This window comes from Jaculus jaculus, chromosome 5, assembly GCF_020740685.1.
Source record: "Jaculus jaculus isolate mJacJac1 chromosome 5, mJacJac1.mat.Y.cur, whole genome shotgun sequence".
NCBI lineage: Eukaryota > Metazoa > Chordata > Mammalia > Rodentia > Dipodidae > Jaculus > Jaculus jaculus.
Window position 1 is genome coordinate 83,950,710 of NC_059106.1, and position 18,941 is coordinate 83,969,650.

Sequence of the window (18,941 nt, forward strand, 5' to 3'; positions counted from 1 at the left end):
GAGCGGGCGCGGCGCGCGCATTAAGACGCCCGGGCCGTCCCTCAATTTTTTTACTTGTTTGCAAGCAGAGAGATACAGACACAAAGAGAGTATGGGCGCACCAGGGCCTCTAACCATTGCAAAACAAACTCCAGATGCATGTGTAGCCACTTTGTGCATCTGGCTTTATGTGGCTACTGGGGAATTGGACCCTGGTCATTAAATCACTGTGCATCTCTTCAGCCCCCACCATCCTTTTTTTTTTTTCCTTTTCAAATTTTTTTTTAATTAACAGCTTCCATGATTATAAACAAGATCCCATGGTAATGCCCTCCTCACCCCACTTTCCCCTTTGAAACTCCATTCTCCATCATATCCCCTCCCCATCTCAGTCAGTCTCTCTTTTATTTTGATGTCATCATCTTTTCCTCCTATTATGATGGTCTTGTGTAGGTAGTGACAGGCTCTGTGAGGTCATGGATATCCAGGCCATTTTGTGTCTGGGAGAGCACATTGTAAGGAGTCCTACCCTTCCTTTGGCTTTTACATTTCTTTCCACCACCTCTTCCATAATGGACCCTGAGCCTTGGAAGGTGAGATAGAGATATTGCAGTGCTGAGCACCCCTGTCACTTCTTTCCAGCATTGTGATGCCCTCTGAGTCATCCCAAGGACACTGCCATCTGAAAAGAAAAGATTCTATGCTAAAAGTGAGAGTAGCATTAATATATGGGTATGAACATTAAGAGAAGTGCTTAGTGGGCAGTTTGATAAGTATAATATATACATTTAGCCAGTTAGCAGCAGACGTTACACCCCAAGGGCTCATGAATACCCCTGTTTTAGGTTTTCAGTATCAGGCATGTATTCCCTCCCATGGAGCGGGCCTCCAGTCCAATTAGAGGGCAGTTCATTTCCACCATGACAGACAGATGTGCCACTATTGCCCCCGTTGGCTTTTTGGTCTGGCTAGCCAAATGTAAGGCTTGCAGTGTACACTGTTGAGTTATCTTCACTGGTGATTTCTCTCTCTCCCTTTGAACTGCATGCAGAATGGCTTCTTCCAGCTTTCTGTCAGCTGGTCTACATGGAGGAGGTTATCAGCTCAGTTCTAGCAGGATTTTTCAGTGGTCTTGCAGCCCAAGTATGTGCAGTCTTCAGCAATAGGGTCTTACTATCCCTGGTAGGAAACCTAGGGCCTCAGCAATGCCCTATAGCGTTTTGGGGGCATCAGGGACCTCCCTGGCCAACAACTCACTGGAAGGTATCCCATCTCTGGCACTGAAAATTTTCTAGCAATGATCTATGGCTCCAGTGTGTACCATTATCCAAAAAAGTAGGTTTCCATATGATTTATTTATATCCTTTTAGATTTTGATTAGCCTTCCCTCCACCTTTCCTTTACTCAATCTCTTCTTCTGACCTCACTTGGGCCTTTTCACCCCCATTAATTTATTCTTTTACTTACATATATACGATACCATCCTACTAAGTAACCCCCCCCCTTCCTTTCTATTCCCTTTATGTCTTACTGGTCTCTGCTACTGAGTTTCCTTCCTACTCACATAGAAGTCCATTCATTGGTAGCTAGGATCCACATATGAGAGCAGACATGTGATGTTTGGTTTTTTGGGCCTGGGTTACTTCACTAATACATACATATATGTGTGTGTGTGTGTGTGTGTGTGTGTGTGTGTGTGTGTATGTATGTATGTATGTATGTATGTTCACAAGCAAAGAGAGAAATAATGGGCACACCAGGGCCTCCTGTTCCTGCAAACTCTAGATACATGTGCCACTTTGTGCAAATATCTGGCTTCATGTGGGTGTTGGGGAATAGAACCTAGGCCATCATGCTTTGCATGCAAGCACCTTTACCACTGAGCCATCTCTCCAGCCCCTCTTCCATCATTCCTCAATTTGTCTATAGACATGAATCACAAGAAAAAGTACTGTTACTTTGTTGATTGTCCTAGTTATTACTGTTGATCAAAAGATCTCATTGATTTTTACAGTTAAGCATAAGGTCTTTCCCTAGTAAGCACCTCTTTTTTTCTACAATCTTTCCTCAGTCAAGTAATATTTTGTGTACCCCAAGGAAGAATCACATATTTGATTGTGCATATGATTATATTTATGTGTACACACACGCGTGTGCACACACACACACACACACACACATATGTGGAAGTTGGGCCAGCTGTGTTAGACTTGTCTGCTTTCTGAACAGTCTCATCGGGTAAAGGGAGACTTCCCAATCTTGGAAGCTTCTTGGGTTACCACAGAGTGACTGCATCTGTGGGATTCACATCATGACACCAGGTTGCTTCTCCAAATGGTTTACTATGATTGGTGGACTCTTGTTAGAATTTCACAGGTATTTACTGTGTTGAGAATTTGAGGTTTGTTTTTTTTTTCCAGGTTGAATCTAATCTTTAGATCTAAAAGTAATTTTCTTTCCTGTTGAACTTGCTTGCTCATGATGAACCTAGCATCTGGACACAGTCTTCTTAACTGAGCAAAACTATTTTTCCTTCAGATAACAAACAACCAACAACCAAAAGAAAACATTGTCAAGGCTTAGGACTGGGAAAACAAAGGGATGTCATTTGCATTTGGGCATACTTGGAACAGTTATTGAACCAAGAAGCATAGCTAATTACCATTCTGACTAGCAAAAGGAAGAATTTGCTTTTCACCACCTCAAGCAGCTCCTAGGTGTTAAGGAATCTTCATACTTCATGCAGGTCTAGGTCCAGCTCTCAGTTCTCCTGACTTTCTTGATGCTGAGGACTCTGCAGAGGTTGCAGGGTCATACCCTGACGGAGGGAGCCTGGAAAGAGAATCTGCTTTATGTTTACACTGGCTGAGAAATCCCCAAGCAGATATAGACTTTCTGCACTTTTTGAGTTCCCTTGCATGTATCTTTAATGCTGCTTTTTATGTTTTCCCTTCTAGTCGTCATGTTCTTCACAGGAAAAGCTACATCAGTTGCCTTTCCAGCCAACAGCTGATGAGCTGCACTTTCTGACAAAGCATTTCAGCACAGAGAGTGCGCCAGATGAGGAGGGACGTCAGTCCCCATCCATGCGGCCCCGCTCCCGCAGCCTCAGGTGAGAGTGCTCTCACCCATTGCCCTGGTACTTGAGGGTCTGTTTGTTGGCAAAGCCCTGGGGTCAGTCACATACGTGTTTTGCAAAAGGCCAAGATAGTAATATTTTAGGCTTTACAGGTCAGACATCTCTGTCACAACTACTTATCTTTACTATTGTAGTATGAAAGCATAGACAGGTAATTTATAAGTTTTATTTATAAAAATAATGGGCCTAATTTCATCTACAGGTCACAGTTTGCCACTTCCTGGTCAAGCACAACCAATTTGAATGAGTCAGGTCCAGTTGCACTCAAGGCCTTTTAGCTTCAGGTTCAGTTTAGCCCATCAGCTCTCTGATGTTATCAAATATCTCCCTTTCCCCTTCAGACTTCTGAAGGAGAATAATGGTATCATCAGTTTTGATGGTTATTTGGTTGCAGAACCATGGGTCTGGGCTGCTTGAGCTAGGTAAAGTTTATGCTATGACACGTCTGGATAACTTGGGAAAGAAGCCTAATTCAAATGCAGAATCAAATTCCCATTTGAATCTTAGTTCCTGGAATCACCTGTGTTGCAGTAAGGTTCGCATTCATTGCTGGCAGAAATCACCCAACAAAGGGCAGCCTGTGGGGAAAAGAGGTTTACTTTGGCTTACAGGCTCAAGGGGAAGCTCCACGATGGCAGGGGAAAACTATGGCATGAGCAGAGAGTAGACGTCACTCCCTGGCCAACATAAGGTGGACAATAGCAACAGAAGAGTGTGCCAAACACTGGCATGGGAAAACTGGCTATAATTCCCATAAGCCCACCCCCAACAATACACTGCCTCCATCAGGTGTTAATTCCCAAATCTCCATCAGCTGGGAACCTAGCATTCAGAACACCTAAGTTTATGGGGATTCCTGAATCAAACCACTACAACCTGAGTCCACCTTTGTCAGATCAAACTAACCTTAACAGCTGATTCATCTTTAATTTTCTGTTCAAGCATGGTGGTGCATACCTTTAATCCCAGCACGTGGGAGGCAGAGGTAGAAGAATCACCATGAGTTCAAGACTACCCTGAGACTACATCATTAATTCTAGGTCAACCTACGCTAGAGCGAGACCCTACCTCGAAAATCCATAACTAAATAAATAAGTAGTAGAACCATCTGTGATTTTCTGTGTGGGGATGTTTTGGTGCTAAGTATCCAACTGAAGACCTTATACATGCTAGTCACATCACCAAGCCAGATTCCCCTGATTGATTCTCTGACATTAGCTAATAAATCTGTGTCAATATTCCAGGTTAAGGGAGAGGATAGAGATGACAATAAGCATGGTTTTAGTTTCTGAACTTTTTATATCTGTTGGCAAGCAGAGTGATAGAGAAAATTAGCACACTAGGGCCTCTAGCCACTGCAGATGAACTCCAGAAGCATGCACCACTTTATACATATGGCTTATGTGGGTACCCAGGAATCGAACCTGGGTCCTTAGGCTTCTCAGGCAAGCACCTTAACCGTTAAGCCATCACTCCAGCCCAGTAAGCATGGTTTTAAAGACTAAGTTCATTTTTGTTTGTTTGTATGTCTTTCAAGGTAGGATCTCACTCTAACTAGGCTGACCTAGAATTCACTATGTAGTTTCAAGGTGGCCTCGAACTTATGACAATCCTCCTACCTCTGCTTCCTGAGTACTGGCATTAAAGGTATGTACCATCATGCCTGTCTGAGCTTCTTGTTGTTTTGTTTTTTGAGGTAGGGTCTCACTCTAGTCTGGGCTGACCTGGGATTCACTCTGTAGTCTCAGGGTGACAGATAGATAGATACAGAGAGAGAGAGAATGAGAGAGAGCGCGAGCACGCACGCATGCACCAAAGCCTCTAGCTACTGCAAATGAACTTCAGACACATGTGCCACCTTATGCATATGGCTTTACATGGGTACTGGAGAATTGAACCTAGGTTCTTTGGCTTTGCTGGCAAGCACCTTAACTGTTAAGCCATCTCTCCAGCCCTAAGTTCAGCTTTCTAGGGTCCCTGTAAAGTATTGAATTGGGTAATGTGCATGGTAGGGTCACAGAGAAGAGCACCTCCCAAGAAGAATCCCTTCAGGTAATATTGGCAGTGACAGTGATAGGGATTGATGAAAATGATGACTGGGGCTTAAATGCAAAGGACCAAAAATACAGTGAGGTGGAATCCAACATAGAATAGGATCCACTCAAAGGAGAAAGTTCTAAATCTAACTTAGTTGAGAATGCATGTTGGTCATTGAACTAGGTGTTCATCTTTGTGTCTCTAAATGTAAAATATTTAAGGAAATGTTAATCACATGTGTGCCAGAAGGGAAGATACAGGTTAGAACTCACTATAGGTTTAGTTGCCTTTGTACATCCTCCAGGTAACAATTAAGTTAGCCCCTGTAACTTGTTTGGGAAATGTATATAGTCTCTCTTTGGCTGTTTTGGAGGTTGCTTGATTATTGATTCCTAGAATAATCTAAAGTATATCCGTAATCCTTACATTCCCCCCCACCACACACACCCCTGGCCAAAGCTATGAGGACAGGGAGTCCTGTTCTTGGGGAGGTCATCCTAGGAAACCACCAGTAGGCTGGTTAGTAGACTTCTCCTTTCTCAACCTTTTTTTTTTTTTTCCCAAGGTAGGGTTTTCACTCTAGCCCAGGCTGACCTGGAATTCACTATGTAGTCTCAGGGTGTCCTCGAACTCACAGCGATCCTCCTACCTCTGCTTCCTGAGTGCTAGAATTAAAGGCATGCACCACCACACCCAGCTCCTTTCTCAACCTTTTAAGGCTATGGCAGAAGGCTGTGTGAAAGCCAAACTTCTTTCAAAGAAGAGAGCCTTACTCCAGATTAGTACCATGTAGAACTTACCTTTCCTTAATGTGGAAGTGTATGGGGTACTGAAAAAAGCGGGAAGCAAGGGTCTGGAATGTGTAGCCATCTTTTCCCTTGATAGTTTCTTTACATTAAAATAACACAATTGTTTCTTCCTCAGCCCTGGACGGTCCCCAGTTTCTTTTGACAGTGAAATAATAATGATGAATCATGTGTACAAAGAAAGATTCCCTAAGGTAAGGAAATTTCTTGTTTGTTGGTTTTTTGATTTTTTTTTTTTCAAGGTATGGTCTCATTCTTCCCCAGGCTGACCTGGGATTCACTAAGTAGTCTCAGGGTGGCCTCAAACTCATGGCAGTCCTACCTCTGCCTCTCCAGTGCTGGGGTTGAAGACATGTGCCACCACACCCTGCTAAGGTAAGGAAAGGATGTTTAAAAAGACAATAAGGGCTGGAGGGATGGCTTAGTGGTTAAGGCACTTGCCTGCAAAGCCTAAGGACCCAGGTTCAATTCCCCAGGACCCACGTAAGCAAGATGCACAAGATGGCACATGCATCGAGTTCGTTTGCAATGGCTGGATGCCCTTGGTGTGGGTGCGCACTTGCTCTCTCTCTTTCTCTCTCAAATAAATAAATATATTTTAAAAAGTAAATAAAAGAGACAATAATCTGGGTATCTCTCAAAGAAAATTAAGGAAAAAAGAAAAGAGGAGCTGGAGAGCTGGCTTGGCAGTTATGGCACTTGCCCGCAAAGCCTGAGGACTCAGGTTCAATTTCCCAGTACCCACATAACCCAGATACAAAAGGTCGCACAGGTTTCTGATGTTCATTTACGGTGGCTAAAGGCCATGGTGTGCCCATTCTCTCTATCTGCTTCTCTCTCTTTCAAATAAATAAATAAAAATATTTTAAAAAAGAAAAGGAAAAAAGAGCTGAGTATGGTGGCACACACCTTTAACCTCAGCACTTGAGAGGCAGAGATAGGAGGATTGCTGTGAGTTCAAGACCACCCTGAAAGTACATAGTGAATTCCAGGTCAGCCAGAGCTAAAGTGAGACCCTACCTTGAAATATAAAAATCTAAAAAGAGAGAGAGAGAGACAACAATGTCCAAAGATGTCTGCGTATAGACAGTCCAGTGGGAAGACTCTGGAGTGAGGGATGAAGTGCTGCCTGCAGAGGTAACCAAAGAGAAGAGCAGCTTTAAGAGGACACAAGCATGAGGGCTTCTAGACTTTGTAGAGGCAAGAAGCAGCATAGGACTTTACTTGCAGAGCCTCTATTTCTCCATTCCCCAAAGAGAGAGAAATCACTAGAGGGGACTGTCATACCATGGCTTAAAGGGGAAGAAAAGAACTGGAGGCCTGACTCCTCACGATGTACATCAAAATTTAAGACTCGGGTCCTCTGTGGCAGGAATTGCCCTATGGCCACACCTTCATTTAGCATAGATATTAAGCAGAACCCTAGACTTCTTAAGTAAACAGAGGGATGCTGAGCAGACTGGAAGAAGGCCAGGGGAGCAGCAGGACAAGGGACAAGAAGCCCCAGAATTTCTTGCTAACATTTGTGTTAGCATTTTCATGCAGAAGAGTACTGAGAGGGTAAGGTAAGTAAAAAAATAGTATTCACATTTTTGCTGTAAATTTACTTGTCTTTGGAATCAGGATAATATCACTGTATATTTGCATCTTTTTTTTTCAAGGTAGGGTCTGCTCTATCTAGCCCAGGCTGACCTGAAATTCACTATGTAGTCTCAGGTGGCCTTGAACTCACAGCAATCCTGGGATTAAAGATATGTGCCATCTTGCCTGGCTTTTTTCTTTTTGTATGTTTTTTTTTTCTTTTTCAGGGGGTAGGATTTCACTCTAGCCCAGGCTGACCTGGAATTTTCTATGTAATCTCAGAGTGGCCTTAACTCACGGCAATCCTCCTACCTCTGCCTCTCAAGTGCTGAGGTTAAAGGTGTGTGCCACCATACTCAGCTAGAATTAAAAGCATGCTCCACCACACCAGGCTCCATCTGGCTTTTATATAGGCGGCTGGGAAATTGAACCCAGTCAAATTTTGCAAGCAAGTGCCTTTAATCAGTGAGCCATCTCCCAGGCCCTTGTAATTGTAAATGAAGTTCCATACTGTGTAGTGTTGAGAAATGTATCTTGTTTGTCTCCCCTTCCTTGAATGTTAGGTATTGTATTGACATCCTAGTGCCATATTGGTATTTAGATGCAACCTTTTGGTCTTCACATAAGGTGTGCTGCTAGGGAAAATGTGTTAATATTTCTTCTCTTTCTCCTGCTACTCCTGTTATCCTTCTCCCTCTACATACACACCTCACACAATTTGCCTAAGTACACTGAGGATCAGAAATTACCATCTAGGAACAAAGGAAGGTCATTCTATTCATATGGCATTATAACATGAATGTAAAGTTGGGGCCCCAAGAGAGCTCTGAGCCATTCTGCTCTGCTAGAGATTTAGGCCAGAGTCATGTTCCCATCCACAACCCTCCATCCTAGCTTAGCTCCAGAGACCAGACGGATCCACACTCTCAGTAAATGTTCTCTTTGTATCTGCTTAGCAATTTCCAGTGAACCTCTGTTAAGTACAAGCTCAAGCAAAAGGACCTACTGGCAATGAAACTCTGACTTGTAGAACTTCTAGTACAGAGAAAGGTTTGGAAATGAGCAGTGTTGGGCTGGAGAGATTGCTCAATGGTTAAGGCACTTGAATGCAATGCCCAACGACCTGGGTCCAATTCTCTAGTATCTACATAAAGGCAGGTACACGCACCTGGAATTTGTTTGCAGTGGCTAGAGACCCTGGTGCTCCCATCATCCATCTCTCTCCCTCCCTCCCTCCCTCCCTCCCTCTCTCTCTCTCTTTCCCTCTTCCTCCTTCCCTCCCTCATTGCAAATATATATATATATATATATATATATATATATACATACACATACACATACATAAAATGAGCAATGTCCCTTCAGTAAGGATATCTAGTCAGAAGACCCAGTGTAAGCACAGAGGAAAAGAAACCTTTGTTTTTTATGAGTGAAAGACTTCTCTGAGGAAAGATGATGCCTGCGTGAGATGAGGAGTAAGTAACAGGAGCTTTCAGGGAAGACTTGACATGGTGAGAAGGCCACACTTAGAAAACAGTGTAAACAAAGACACAGGCATAAAATCCAGTAAAGGAGAACAGCAAATGGTTCATGTATGGAGAGCAAAAGAACTTGCCTCCAATGATATGTTGGGAGACAGGCAAAGTCAAGTGATAGGAGGCCTTGGAATTTAAGTGTCTAAATTGACCTGGTGGTGATCTCTTCATGTCTTCAGTTCCTAGGTTTCACAAGAAAGCCAGGTGCACAGAGGAGACCATCCTTCAAGCTTTGTGAGTTGGGACTACAAAGGAAGTGTTACTTTTTCTTGCTTTTATTTCCAGGCCACTGCACAAATGGAAGAGCGACTAGCAGAGTTTATTTCCTGTAACACTCCAGACAGTGTGTTGCCCTTGGCAGATGGAGCCCTGAGCTTTATTCATCACCAGGTGTTTGAGATGGCCCGAGACTGCCTGGATAAATCTCGGAGTGGCCTCATTACATCACACTACTTCTATGAACTTCAAGAGAACTTGGAGAAACTTCTACAAGATGTGAGTGTCTTAATATGGGACTGAGATGAAATGTCTACAAGGTAGTCCCAGGCCAAGCTCAGGAATGAGCTAGTTGAAGTGTTCCCAGTTTTCCCAGCTGGTCTCCTTGCCAGTGTGCAAGAGCCACTGCCAGAGTTGGTACTGATGGACTTATATGCTTTCCAAGTCCCCTGCAGACTGACAACAATCTTCTTGGTTTCAGAAGAGCTTAGTTCTTTTAGTTTTGTTTTTGTTTTTGAGGTGTAGTGTCTCTCACTAGCCCAGATGGACCTGGAACTCATTATGTAATCTTAGTCTGGCCTCAAATTTGTAGTGATCCTCCCACCTCTGCCTCCTGAGTGCTGGGATTAAAGGCATGGGGCTGGAGAGAAGGTTTAGCGGTTAAGCGCTTGCCTATGAAGCCTAAGGACCCTGGTTTGAGGCTCGATTCCCCAGGACCCATGTAAGTCAGATGTACAAGGTGGCATTTGCATCTAGGGTTTGTTTGCAGTGGCTGGAGGCCCTGGTGTGTCCATTCTCTCTCTCTCTCTCTCTCTCTCTGCCTTTCTCTATTGCTCTCAAGAAATACAAGTGGGGCTGGAGTGATGGCTTAGCGGTTAAGCGCTTGCCTATGAAGCCTAAGGACCCCGGTTCGAGGCTCGGTTCCCCAGGTCCCACGTTAGCCAGATGCACAAGGGGGCGCACGCATCTGGAGTTCGTTTGCAGAGGCTGGAAGCCCTGGCACGCCCATTCTCTCTCTCTCCCTCTATCTGCCTTTCTCTCTGTGTCTGTCGCTCTCAAATAAATAAAATATTTAAAAAAAAAAAATACAAGTGAACAACAAAAAAAAAAAAGCATGCACTACCTCACCCAGCAATCTGTGAGTGCTTTTAATTAATTTTTTTTTTTTTTCGAGGTAGCATTTCACTGCAGCTTAGGCTGACCTGGACTTCACTATGTAGTCTCAGGGTGGCCTCAAACTCATGGCAACCCCCCTACCTCTGCCTCCTGAATGCTGCGATTAAAGACATGCACCACCGTGCCGGCTATTCTTTTTAATGAATTACTGAGTTTATTTAGGGGAGAAATCATTATTCCTGAGGTTTATTTAGGGGAAATTGGTATCTAAGAAAAGGCTGGGCAGTTCCACATACACACATGAGAGATTGAATATAGAAGCCCTTCAAATGACAGAAAAGAAGGGATTAAGTGAAGACTCAGAGATCAAAGGTGACTCTTACATATAATCAAAATGAGAAGATACCCCTAAAGCATGACACAGGTAGAAGGCAGGAAGAAAAATACCCAAGCCAAGTATTCCCCCCTTCCCAGCTGTGCAGGTTCCAGCCAGTTGGGAAGGAGGAACAGACTCTTGAGTCCTTTTCAAAAACCCAAGCTGTAGTTCCAGAGGCTGATCTTGAACTCACAACAACCCTCTTATCTCTGCCTCTCAAGTGCTGGGATTAAAGGTATGTGCCACCCTGCCCAGATCAGTAACTTATTTCTTAAGTAGCTGAGCTAGAACCCAAACTCAGATTGATTCCCCTCCTCCTCCCAGTCTAATAGGCAGTTCAAACATACAGGAACAAACACCAACTATCCTTTTATGACTTTTGTTCTGGTTACATGAGAGGCACTAGATAGGTGTTGCAGTCAGGTTCGCATTGCTGGTAGAAATCACCTGACCAAGAACAGCTTGTGGGAAAAAGAGGTTTATTTTGGTTTACAGGCTTGAAGAGAAGCTCCATGATGGCAGGGGAAAACGATGGCATGAGCAGAGGGTGGACATTACCCTCTGGCCCACAGAAGGTGGACAACAGAAACAGAAGATTATGCCAAACACTGGCATGGGGAAAGTGGCTATAACACCCATAAGCCGGCCCCCAACAATACATTGCTTCCAGGAGGTTCCCAAATCTCCTTCAGCTGGGAACCTAGTATTCAGAATACCTAAGTTTATGGGGACACCTGAATCAAACCACCACATTCCGCCCCTGGCCCTCATAAACTAATTTAAAATGCAATGCATTCAGTCCAACTTTAAAAGTCCCCATAGTTTTTAACCAATCACAATGATGTTCAAACATCCCCATAATCCAAGGTCTTTTAGCTGAGCCATAATACCAAAAAAAATCCCTAAAACCCCATGATGGCACAGAATAAACATTCACACTGCAAAAGATAGCATTGGGCATAGCAAAGAAATACTCAAGCAATATATGATTTAAACAGGGCAAACACCACACGCTGTAACTCCAAGTCCAACAACTCTAGTCAGTGATAAGTCTCTAAGTCTGATCATTCTAACCAGCAAGAAATCTCTGGCCTTCCAATTCTGCCCCTCCAGCTAAGCTACTCACAGTGCTAGAAAACTTCATCCGGGGCCAGCATCTTTCCTTAGCAGCCATCTCAAGGTCCCAGCATCTCCATGGGTCTCCACTACAACCCACACAGTTCATCCTCACAGCTCCATCTGGTCTCCATACAGGCATCCAGCAGTCCTGCTTCACACTGCCCATGGTCATTTCTAAAACACAAGACCGTGTTGCAAACTCAATGACTCTCTCTTTCCTGCATTTCTTATACTCCACAATAACAGGTAGGGTGCCAATTTGTTAATCCAGGGGGGAATAAAACAGACTTTGAAGAACAAGTCACTCCTTGAACACTCAGGCCCCTTCAAAAGAGTCTACATTCTTCCTGTTGCCCTCAATGCAAGTTAGCTGGCCCAATCTATCTCAAAGGTTGTAATATCTCAATTACAGCTGAATGGGCAGCAGTTCATCCAAAGATTTTTCTTCCTGTACAATATCCCTCTGCCCACACCAATTCATTTCTGTGCAAAGCAACCCTGCACAACTTCTCAGGACATGGGCATAACAGCAAGCTACTCACACAAACTGCTAGCCCTGTCCATGCAAAGCTCTTTCTCACCCTTATAAGCCAAACCTCACAGTCCATAGTTCTTACTGCATTCAGGTCTTTGAACTCTGACCAGAATAGTCCATCAAGCTGTACTTACAGCACTGCAAGGCATCTCTTAGGCCAAGGTTTCAAATCCTCCCACATTCCTCTTGAAAATCAGCTCCAAAAGGCTAAAGCCACACAGTCAGGTGTCTAGCAGCAATCCCACTTGATACCACTTTACTGTTGCAGTCAGGTTCACATTGCTGGTAGAAATCACCCAACTAAGAGCAGTTTCTGGGAAAAAGAGGCTTATTTTGGCTTACAGGCTCGAGGGGAAGCTCCAAGATAGCAGGGGGAAATGATGGCATTAGCAGAGGGTGAACATCACCCCCTGGCCAACATAAGGTGGACAATAGCTATAGGAGAGTATGCCAAACACTGGCATGGGGAAGCTGGCTATAATGCCCTTAAGGCCGCCCCCAACAATACAGTCCCTCCAGCAGGCATTATTTCCCAAATCAGCTGGGAATCTAGCATTAAGAACACCTAAGTTTGCCAGGCGTGGTGGCGCACGTCTTTAATCCCAGCAGTCGGGAGGCAGAGGTAGGTAGATTGCTGTGAGTTCAAGGCTACCCTGAGACTGCATAGTGAGTTCCAGGTCAGCCTGGACTAGAATGAGACCCTACCTCGGAATTAAAAAAAAAAAAGGAACACCTAAGTTTATGGGGGACACCTGAATGAAACCATTACAATAGGCTTAGCAGGAGGGAGGGACACAGCCCCTCTCCCTACAAAACCCTTGAGTGTAGCTGGTCTGTAAGTCATAGATGGCCAGTACAGTGATCAGATGGCTAGGAGAACAGTAATAGTCACTCCCTGCTTTGTGTGTGTTTAGAACATGCGTTCTTATACAAGACTTCCGGAGCCGATATATGGCTACTGCACTCCTTCTCTATTCATTTCATAACCAAATATTTGAAAGAAAAAAAAAGTCCTCATTTACTAGCTTTCTTTCCTTGTAACTTATTCACTCCTTAGGCTTTTGTCTTCTAATTTCCTTACATTATACTAAAATGTTTAGGCCAGTGTTCCCAGAAACTTACTGGCCAATTGCCACACCTGGTGCCTCTTTCATCACCTCGCCACAGGATATTTCTCTGCAATCTTTTGAATACTGGTATTTCACAAGTTACCATCCAGAGTGCCATCTTCCTATTTTTTTTCTTCTCCACCCTCATGCTAACCAGCATTATCTACTCCTTAACCATAATACTGTGAACTCCCACATGTACCTTTGATATTCATTTGAGCCCCACATCAGCAGCCCTATTTACTTATTAAACTCCTCCACTTTGGCTTTCCCATATTAGTCAATATTTTTTGGTTTTAAATTATAGAAATCTGGGAGTAGTTTTATCAGGAAAGGGAAAATAAGGATAAAGAAGGTGTGTCTTAATTAATTGAAGATAAGAATGCGTAAGGTCTTATGCATCCAGAATGAAAACCCAGAAACTAGGAAGCTCAGAAAGTACTTGTTCTTTTTCTCATCTGTTTTCCTCTGCACACATGCACACACACACACACACACACACACACACACACAATTTATTTATGTGTGAGAGAGAGACAGAGAAAGAGGCAGATAGAGAATGAGTGTGACAGGGCTTCCATCCACTGCACATGAACTCCAGGCGCATGTACCACCTTGTGCATCTGGCTTACATGGATAGTGGTGAATCAAACCTAGGTCCTCAGGCTCTACAGCTAAACCATCTCTCTAGTCCTTCCCCTAGTTCTTTTTCTCCCTTTCCTTCCTTCCTCCCTCCCTCCCTCCCTCCCTTCCTTCCTTCCTTTCTTAATTCATTTGAGAGAGAGAAGAGGCAGATAGAATGTGTGTGCCAGGCCCTCCAGCCACTACAAAGGAACTCCCGATACATGTACCACCTTGTGGATCTGGCTTACATGGGTACTGGGGAATCATACCTTGATCCTTAGTCTTCTCAGGCAACGCTTTAATCGCTAAACCATCTCTCCAGTCCTCTTTTTCTTTCTTTATTTTTTCGTTTTTCCAGGTAGGGTCTCCCTCTAGCCCACACTGACTTGGAATTCACTGTGTAGTCTGAGGATGGCCTTGAACTAATGGTGATTCTCCTACCTCTGCCTCCCAAGTGCTGGGATTAAAGGCGTGTACCACCACGCCCAATCTCTTTTTCTTTCATTAGGATAGATATGGTCACCCCTGTTCAACTGAGTGTAGGTTATATGCTTCTGCTACACTATATTAATGGTTTTCTTTCTGCCCTATTTTTAGTTTTTTCAAGGTAGGGTCTCTAGCCTAAGATGACCTGGAACTCACTCTGTAGTCCCAGGCTATCTCCTTCCTGTGTGCTGGGATTAAAGGCTTCTGCCCACTTTTAGGTGCATAGTAAAACAATTCACATTTGTCAGCTGTTAAAAGTAGGAGGGAAGGTGAAGCCACACAATATAAAGGTGACTCCTAGAGGCTGGAGCAGATATCCAAGAGCTTTTGTTTGTTTGTTTTGTTTTTCGAGGTAGGGTTTCACTCTAGTCTAGGCTGACCTGGAATTCACAATGTAGTCTCTGGGTGACCTCATAAGACCATCGTCCTGCCTCTGCCTCCCAAGTGCTGGGATTAAAGACGTGTGTTACCACGCCCAGCCCAAGAACATCTTGTTTAGATACTTCAAACCAAGTCCCAGATGGAACTTATCTTTTCTACTTAATTTTCCTTCTCTGGAACCAAATCCCTGTGCTTCCCTAAACTGCTTATCTTCTTATAATTCTCATTTCACTTACTGGTTCAGTTCTGTTTCCCTAAAACTGAAGTTGTAGTTGCCTTCTCTTCTTGCCTCTGCTACCCCCTCGGGTATTCCTTAGTAACAATCCATGGCTGAGCTCTTGACTCCATTCTCCTTCCCTCTCTTAACATTTATCTGAGTTGTTGCATTTACCTGTTCATGGGTTTCCCTGCTTTTAGAGATTTCACCTCTTTAGTGTGCCCTCTACACTGCAGCCATAGTGATCTTTCTGAACTTTCTCTCTGGTCTTCTCACTCCCTAGTTTTGAGCTTTTGTTGTTGTTGTTTTGTTTTTTCAAGATAGGGTTTCACTCTAGCTCAGACTGACCTGAATTTATTATGTAGTCTCAGGGTAGCCTTGAACTTGTGGCGATCCTTCTACTTCTGCCTCCCAAGTGCTGGGATTAAAGACGTGTGTCACCACACCCAGCTTTTTACTCCTGGCAATCTATCTGGGGTATAAAGTGATTATCAGTAAAGGTCCCATTGAGAATTTTTCTTTAAGCTATTGTCTGAAGTGAAGCTTGTTGGCTGGAGGAGCAGGTAAAGCCCTACTCCTCTCTCTCTCTCTCTCTCTCTCTCTCTGTGTGTGTGTGTGTGTGTGTTTTATTCCTTGGTGTCATTTAGAGGTTTAAAGTGTTCTTCCCTCTCACAGCTGACTACTAGCCTTTTCTGAGTTCTTTGCTTTACAGAGTTCTTGTTACTGCCAGTTATTCTCTCTATATTCAGCTCTGTGCAGTCTGGTCCTGCTGAGCCCAACCACATTGGGCCAATAGATTGCTTAAGCAACCTTTGTCTTCTCCATAGGCTCATGAACGCTCAGAGAGCTCAGAGGTTGCTTTTGTGATGCAGCTGGTAAAAAAGTTGATGATTGTCATTGCCCGCCCAGCTCGTCTCCTGGAATGCCTGGTAAGTCAGCTCTGGAAAAATTGAATGGACATATGGGTGGGGATTAAGAAGTTATCTTGCTGACATTATAGCAGTTCCACTACCATTTCTGTTAATGGGGTCTTTTTCTTTTAAATATTTTATTTATTCACTTATTTGAGAGAGAAAGAAAATGGGCATGTCAGAGTTCCAGTCACTGCAGATGAACTCCAGATGCATGTGCTACCTTGCACATCTGGCTTATGTGGGTACTGGGGGATAGAACTGAGTCCTTAGGCTTCACAAGCAAGTGCCTTAATTGCCTTCTCTCAGGCCCCCCCCCCCTTTTTTTTCTTTTTCTTTTTTCTTGAGGTAGGGTCTCATCCTAGCCCAGGCTGATATGAAACTCTGTAGTCCTAGGCTAGCCTCAAACTCAGGGGGATCCTCCTACCTCTTCCACCCAAGTGCTGGGATTAATGGTATGCGCCTCCATACCCAGATTTCCTTGTACCCTCTTTTTGAATGTTTGTTTTATTTTATTTTATTTTTTGAGGTAGGGTCTCACTCTAGGCCAATATGACCTGGAATTCACTATGTAATCTCAGAGTGGCCTTGAACTCACTGTGATCCTCTTACCTGTGCCTCCCAAATGCTGGGATTAAAGTCATGTGCCACCACACCCTGCCCCTGGTGCACTTCTGCATTCTTCCCAAACTCTCTTGCTCCTAGGTACCTCTTACCTAATTTTGCTATTGATACATTGGCCTTTGTACAGTTTCATGTACTGAAACCTTACAGGATGTTCTGATTTTTTTTTTAACTCCATAGAGTGTTTTTGAGATGCATACATGTTGCATATGTGTATACATGGTATCCTATTTTTTTTTAATTTTTTTTTTTTATTTATGAGCAACAGACACAGAGAGAAAGACAGAGAGAGGGAGAGAGAGGGAATGGGCGCGCCAGGGCTTCCAGCCTGTGCAAACGAACTCCAGACGCGTGCGCCCCCTTGTGCATCTGGCTAATGTGGGACCTGGGGAACTGAGCCTCGAACCGGGGTCCTTAGGCTTCACAGGCAAGCGCCCAACCGCTAAACCATCTCTCCAGCCCCTATTTTTAAAATATTTTTATTTATTTGAGAGAGAAATAAAGGCAGATGGAGAAATTAATTTAATCCCAGCACTTGGAAGGCAGAGGTAGGAGGATGGCTGTTAGTTTGAAGCCACCCTGAGACTACATAGTGAATTTCAGGTCAGCCTGGGCTATAATGAGACCCTGCCTCAAAAAAAAGGAAAGAAAGCAAGAAGTATTCATGAGGTAGATAATCTCTGGAGGCTGAGAAAGAATAGGAAATAAAAAAAGAGTTCCAGGTCTGGCTTAGATTATGTCCAGATAATTAGTAGTGTAGTCCTCTATAATAGACTAAAGGGGCCAGGTGTGATAGCGCACACCTTTAATCCCAGCACTGGGAAGCACAGGTAAGAGGAGCACCATGAGTTTGAGGCTACCCTGAGACTACATAGTGAATTCCAGGTCAGCCTGAGCTAGAGTGAGACCTGACCACAAAAAAAAAAAAAAAAAAAACCATAAATAAATAATAAAGTAAAATAGAAGGGGCTAGAGAGATGGGTAGCAATTAAGGCACTTGCCTACAAACCTGAAGGACCCAGGTTTGATTCCCAAGTACTCATGTAAAGCTAGATGCATGAAGTGGCTAGAGGTCCTGGTGCACTCCTGGCTCTCTCTCTTTCTCTCTGTGTCATAAATAAATAAAATATTTTTAAAAATATGTATTCTGGGCTGAAGAGATGGCTTAGCAGATAAGCACTTTCCTGTGAAGCCTAAGGACCCCAGTTGGAGGCTCAATTTCCCAGGACCCACATAAGCCTGATGCACAAGGGGGCACATGCTTCTGGAGTTCATTTGCAGTGGCTGGAGGCCCTGATGCATCCATTCTCTCTCTCTCTTTGTCTTGTCACTTTCAAATAATATATATAGTCGATCTGGGCATGGTAGCACACGCCTTTAATCCCAGCACTTGAGAGGCAGAGGTAGGAGAATCACTGTGAGTTTGAGGCCACCCTGAGTCTACATAGTGGATTCCAGGTCAGCCTGTGCTAGAGTGAAACCCTACCTCAAAGAAAAAAAAACTGAACCTATGTATGCACTACCAGTGCTGTGAGCTGAGCTCCAGACTGGCTCCCTAAGCATATCTGATAGTGTCACCTGGCTGAAGGAGTCATATCGGAAGGAAGTGGACACATTGATCTGTCTGAAGACAAAGAAGCTCTTGTCCTTATTGCTAGGAAGATAGCATAAGCTTAGGAGATCATCTGGAGGTGATCATGAGACAGCTTTTTCTCCATTTCCATGTTCCCTAAGTTATGTGTTTGGGTATTTGGGGGCCTAGATATCCTATCACAAAATCATTTCATCTCTCTTTTCTATAAAACTGAAGAAAGCAGCAATTATATTTATCATCACTGACCACCTCTTTCCCCTGGTACAGGAGTTTGATCCCGAAGAGTTCTACCACCTGTTGGAAGCAGCTGAGGGCCATGCCAAGGAAGGACATGGAATTAAATGTGATATTCCCCGCTACATCATTAGCCAGTTGGGCCTCACAAGGGATCCCCTAGAGGGTGAGCATGCTGCCTAGTAGCTACAAAGAAGTGATTTAGGGGCTAGAGAGATGGCTTAGCCATTAAGGCATCTGCCTGCAAAGCCAAAGGACTCAAGTTCAACTCCCCAGGACCAATGTAAGCCAGATGCACAAGGGGGTGCATGCATCTGGAGTT

At 43.9% G+C, this 18,941-nt stretch overlaps 1 protein-coding gene across 4 annotated transcripts in view; it reads left to right on the forward strand.

Moving 5' to 3' along the window:
* Mast2 (microtubule associated serine/threonine kinase 2) overlaps positions 1-18,941 on the forward strand; it is a 216,644-nt gene that overhangs the window by 181,675 nt on the left and 16,028 nt on the right. For all 4 annotated transcript variants that reach the window (XM_045150689.1, XM_045150690.1, XM_045150691.1 and 1 more), the window contains 5 exons: positions 2,937-3,091; positions 6,080-6,155; positions 9,363-9,572; positions 16,084-16,185; positions 18,653-18,785. In XM_045150689.1, coding sequence (XP_045006624.1) covers positions 2,937-3,091; positions 6,080-6,155; positions 9,363-9,572; positions 16,084-16,185; positions 18,653-18,785 — 676 coding nt within the window. The remainder of the gene's footprint in view (positions 1-2,936; positions 3,092-6,079; positions 6,156-9,362; positions 9,573-16,083; positions 16,186-18,652; positions 18,786-18,941) is intronic.